The sequence below is a fragment of the Cyclopterus lumpus genome, chromosome 1 (genome assembly GCF_009769545.1).
Source record: "Cyclopterus lumpus isolate fCycLum1 chromosome 1, fCycLum1.pri, whole genome shotgun sequence".
NCBI classification, from domain to species: Eukaryota; Metazoa; Chordata; class Actinopteri; order Perciformes; family Cyclopteridae; genus Cyclopterus; species Cyclopterus lumpus.
In genome coordinates this window covers 23,713,223-23,718,222 of record NC_046966.1, presented here as the reverse complement: position 1 = coordinate 23,718,222, position 5,000 = coordinate 23,713,223, and the positions used below count along the sequence as shown (strand labels likewise).

The 5,000-nt window shown below is 50.5% G+C and overlaps 2 protein-coding genes across 10 annotated transcripts in view; both read left to right on the top strand.

Annotated features, from left to right (window-relative positions):
• Nucleotides 1-5,000, top strand: part of LOC117732666 (E3 ubiquitin-protein ligase TRIM21-like) — a 703,346-nt gene that overhangs the window by 193,127 nt on the left and 505,219 nt on the right. The gene's annotated exons all lie outside the window — the stretch shown is intronic.
• usp34 (ubiquitin specific peptidase 34) overlaps nucleotides 1-5,000 on the top strand; it is a 51,985-nt gene that overhangs the window by 25,360 nt on the left and 21,625 nt on the right. For 5 of the 8 annotated variants that reach the window (XM_034535185.1, XM_034535194.1, XM_034535175.1 and 2 more), the window contains exons 29-40: nucleotides 1-106; nucleotides 337-459; nucleotides 691-774; nucleotides 1,982-2,068; nucleotides 2,170-2,370; nucleotides 2,462-2,544; nucleotides 2,633-2,673; nucleotides 2,777-2,901; nucleotides 3,238-3,390; nucleotides 3,961-4,065; nucleotides 4,185-4,279; nucleotides 4,658-4,962. The exon at nucleotides 1-106 is cut by the window's left edge and continues 20 nt beyond it. In XM_034535185.1, coding sequence (XP_034391076.1) covers nucleotides 1-106; nucleotides 337-459; nucleotides 691-774; nucleotides 1,982-2,068; nucleotides 2,170-2,370; nucleotides 2,462-2,544; nucleotides 2,633-2,673; nucleotides 2,777-2,901; nucleotides 3,238-3,390; nucleotides 3,961-4,065; nucleotides 4,185-4,279; nucleotides 4,658-4,962 — 1,508 coding nt within the window. The remainder of the gene's footprint in view (nucleotides 107-336; nucleotides 460-690; nucleotides 775-1,981; nucleotides 2,069-2,169; nucleotides 2,371-2,461; nucleotides 2,545-2,632; nucleotides 2,674-2,776; nucleotides 2,902-3,237; nucleotides 3,391-3,960; nucleotides 4,066-4,184; nucleotides 4,280-4,657; nucleotides 4,963-5,000) is intronic. The other 3 variants (XM_034535217.1, XM_034535201.1, XM_034535166.1) reach the window with 2 other exon arrangements.

The following is a 5,000-nucleotide window of genomic DNA, read 5'->3' as shown; positions in this document are numbered from 1 at the left end:
TCACCTGCACGCAGAGAATCTGTCTCGTCGGGTTTGGGAGCTGCTGATGCTGCTTCCTACGTGTCCCAAGATGCTTCAGGCCTTCCAGAACATCTCGGATGACACGGTCAGTCACCTCGAGGAGGAGGAGGCTCAATTGATCCATCACACAATAAATGTACCACTGAAAGGCTCGGAGAAGAAGTCACAGCCTATTTCGATGACCTGCCACAGAGTCATTTACGTAGATGGTTCTTATGGGATGTTTGTCTTGTGCGTCCATTGGGCAGGTCAGGCGGTGTGCAACAGTAATAACTGAATTACTGAACTTGTTATTGTGTGTGTGTGTGTGTGCAGAATGGGGAGGGTCTTTGCTGGAAGGAGCTGCTGAGGATAAAAAGTCCCCACAAGCTGCTGTACGCTCTGGAGATCATCGAGTCTCTGGGCAAACCCAACCGACGGATCCACCGAGAGTCCACTGTGAGGAACACACTGCACTCTTTCCTTAGTCTTCTTTACAATGTCACAAGAAAACATCACACGTTGAAGTAATAAGTACTGTAATAACTTTTAACTTGTACAGAACACATTTGAGGCTTTTAGCATGCCGGTCCTCGTCACCTAGACTTATACAAACGTGCGACCACGAGGCGTTCGGCTTTGCGTTGCTCTTGTTTGTAAATCTGACCGTGCGAGTGTTTGTGTTTCCAGGGCAGCTACAGCGATCTGTACCCGGACTCTGACGACTCCAGTGAGGATCAGATAGAAAACAGCAAGAACACCTGGAGCTGCAAGGTACGACGCAGCACATCTGGGGAAGAGCTAACGCTGTTGACTCTAGGGCTGTGACTCTAGGGCTGTGACTTTAGGGCTGTGACTTTAGGGCTGTGACTTTAGGGCTGTGACTCTAGGGCTGTGACTTTAGGGCTGTGACTTTAGGGCTGTGACTCTAGGGCTCTGGCTCTAGGGCTCTGACTCTAGGGCTCTGACTTTAGGGCTCTGACTTTAGGGCTCTGACTCTAGGGCTCTGACTCTAGGGCTCTGACTCTAGGGCTCTGACTTTAGGGCTCTGACTTTAGGGCTCTGACTTTAGGGCTCTGACTCTAGGGCTCTGACTCTAGGGCTCTGACTCTAGGGCTCTGACTCTAGGGCTCTGACTTTAGGGCTCTGGCTCTAGGGCTCTGACTTTAGGGCTCTGGCTCTAGGGCTTTGACTCTAGGGCTCTGACTTTAGGGCTCTGGCTCTAGGGCTCTGGCTCTAGGGCTCTGGCTCTAGGGCTCTGACTCTAGGGCTCTGACTTTAGGGCTCTGACTTTAGGGCTTTGACTCTAGGGCTCTGACTTTAGGGCTCTGACTCTAGGGCTCTGACTCTAGGGCTCTGACTCTAGGGCTCTGACTTTAGGGCTGTGACTCTAGGGCTCTGGCTCTAGGGCTCTGGCTCTAGGGCTCTGGCTCTGACTCTAGGGCTCTGACTTTAGGGCTCTGACTCTAGGGCTCTGACTTTAGGGCTGTGACTCTAGGGCTCTGACTTCAGGGCCTTTAGAGCTCTGACTCTAGGAATCTGACTCTGGGAATCTGACTCTGGGAATCTGACTCTAGGAATCTGACTCTGGGAATCTGACTCTAGGAATCTGACTCTAGGGCTCTGACTTCAGGGCCTTTAGAGCTCTGACTCTAGGACTCTGACTCTGAGTCGTTCAGTTGTTTTTATAGACTGATCTGTAAAACTTTAGTTTCTCTGGATACAAACAATAAGCAGCAGTTTTAAGTCTTTACCAAAGATGTGCTGATACATTTTAAGTCATTCCGCATTAAAAACACTAAAGCAATCGACTCTAAGATGTGACAGCTCTAATTGACAAATTTACACACACAAAAAAATTTTCTCCCCCTTTTTCATTGTCTTTCAAATTCAAGTATTTAAAGATGTAAATTTAACCACAACATACAGTAGTTGTAGTTAGAGTCAGTCTTCTTTTTTTCTCCTTCTTCCTGCCCTCCAGTTTGTGTCGTCCGGAGGCCTCCAGCTGCTCCTGGAGATCTTTAACTCGGGCATCCTGGAGCCCAAAGACCAGGAGTCCTGGACCGTGGTGAGAGACAGAGAGACCGCCTCCCTTTTTGGGGTCTACGTGGAATGAGTTGCACGTCATGTCTCGCAGCGTCCATTTTACCATTTTGTTCTCCTCCTTAGTGGCTGCTGGACTGCCTGGCCTGCCTGCTGAAGTTGATCTGCCAGTTTGCGGTGGACCCCGCGGACCTGGACCTGGCCTACCACGACGTCTTCTCCTGGTCCGGCCTCGCCGACAGCCAACGCAAGAGGGCGTGGCCGGGCAAATCCCGCAAGTCCACCGTGGAGCACGGGAAAGGCCTGCACATCCCCCGGCTGACGGAGGTAAACGGGGTCCCGTCTGGCGCCGTGAATCGGCCGATTGTTGGGAAGTGATCATTCTGAGTGTCTCTCTCTCTCTTGTGTCCCTTCGCAGGTGTTCCTCAGCCTCGTTCAGGCCACCAACCTCATCCAGCGTTTGATCAACGTGGCCTACACCTACGACAACCTCGCACACAGGTGAGTACAGAAAACACCCCCCCCTTCCGGTCTTCAAATATATGAAATGTTTTGAGGTATAATTTACACGTTTTGTCTTTTCCTGCAGAGTTCTTAAGGCTCAGTCGGACCACCGGTCTCGTCATGAGGGTGAGAACACTAAGACAGTATATTCACACACGAGCATGCAGGAAAGATGAAGAAACGTCAACAGGCACAGAAAACAATGCGATGTTTCTTTTGCCCCCGCCAGTGACTCACTACTCCATGTGGCTGCTGGTGAGCTGGGCTCACTGCTCCTCCACGGTGAAGTCCAGTCTGGCCGACAGCGACCACCTCCACGACTGGCTGAAGAAACTCACCCTGCTGGTGCCCGAGGTGAACGACACGTTGTTTATCTCGGTTGTTTCTATGTAAAAAAAACAAACAAAAAAACACTAGTTGTGATTTATGTTTAACAAATGAGATGTAAAGTGGTGATTAAGCAGCTCAGTTTAATTTAGATCAAACGTAAACATTATAAAAACTAAATCTCTGAAAGTCCAAATGAGCAAAATGTCCCTTTTAAATCAGACAATTTATTTAATGCATTAATTGATGCACTAGAGCCACAAATGGCAGGATTGAGTGATGGGAATGAACGCCACAGAAGAAGAGCACAGGCCAATGTTTACCCTTTTTAATTTAAATGTTTGTGCTGTTGTTGTTTTCCAGCCGGCTGTGAGACACGAGGCGTGCAACGGCCTCTACAAGCTCTCGCTGTCTGGTTTGGAGGGCGGCGAGTCCATCAACAGGTCCTTCCTGCTGCTCGCCGCCTCCACGCTCCTCAAGTTCCTGCCTGACGCACAGGCCCTCAAACCACTCAGGGTGGGTCTCACGCACACACGCACACGCACACACGCACACACACACACGCACGCACACACACACACACACGCACACACACACACGGCTGCAAACTACACTCTGTGTCAGAAGTCCTCCGGGACAATGATCTGACTCAATTTTGAGTTTTGCTACATTGAATCCAGTTTGTTTCTTTGAGACATCGTTCCTCTGGTGGGATTAATGCTGGAGACACTGGGACACACACACACACACACACACGGACACACACACACACACACACACACGGACACACACACACACACAGGGACACATCTGAACAAAGGCGCCCTGTGGAGTTCTTTTTAAATTTTTCATAAACAAACTAAATGAATGAACTCTAATTCTAGAGAATTAAATAAAACAATACGAGTGTGACGGTGTAACATGTGACGGTGTAACATGTGACGGTGTAACTTGTGACGGTGTAACGTGTGACGGTGTAACATGTGACGGTGTAACTTGTGACGGTGTAACTTGTGACGGTGTAACGTGTGACGGTGTGACTTGTGACGGTGTAACGTGTGACGGTGTAACTTGTGCGTCTCGCAGGTGGAGGACTACGAAGAGGAGCCTCTGTTGAGGACGGGCTGTAAAGAATACTTCTGGCTGCTCTGCAAACTCATCGATAACATCCACGTGAAAGACGCCAGTCAGGTGGGGAAACTGTCCGTCGTTGTCGGGCGCCGGTTAACAGCCGGTGTGTTGTTGTTTTTGTTGTTGTTGTGGTGTGTGTCAGTGAGCCGTTGCTAGTATTGGTCTGTTTGAACTCACAGAAGGTCTCTCCCTCTCTGTCGCTGGCCGGCTCGATGCAGACCACCCTGCTGGACCTGGACGCCCTCGCCCGACACCTCGCCGACTGCATCCGGAGGTCAGAACCGAGTTTTTATGTTCAGAGAACCGGAACTGATGGAAAACCTTTTTATATGTATCTTTTCTGATTTGAGGTGTTAGTGTAGCATTTTATTCTTACTGTTAAACACAAACTAGATTGTTTGCATTTCATTGTATCTGTATTTATTCATCATGGTTTATTACTACTTTTTATGAACTATTTAGCTACATCAAGTTCAGCATCAAGGAAATGACACCTTAAGTTCATGAACTCAACCAGTGAGACTTGTGGTGAACAGTCGAGCGTGTCCTTCACCAGCGTGACCTCCTCTCCTCTCTCCTCTCCCTCCTCCTCTCTCCTTTCCTTCCTCCTCTCTCCTCTCCTTCCTCCTCTCTCCTCTCCTTCCTCCTCCAGCCGCGAGATCCTGGACCAGCAGGACGGCGCCATCGAGGACGACGGGCTGACCGGCCTCCTGCGTCTCGCCACCAGCGTCCTCAAACACAAGCCGCCCTTCAAGTTCTCCCGCGAGGGCCAGGAGTTCCTGCGCGACGTCCACAACCTCCTCTTCCTGCTGCCCAGCCTGGCCGACCGCGCGCAGCCCAAATGCAAGTCGCACGCCGCCCGGGCCGCCGCCTACGACCTGCTGGTGGAGACGGTGAAGGGCTCGGTGGAGAACTACCGGCTGCTCCACAACTGGGTCATGTCGCAGCACATGCAAGGTGAGGCCTTCCTTCACTTTGCTCTGCCACGAGGAAAC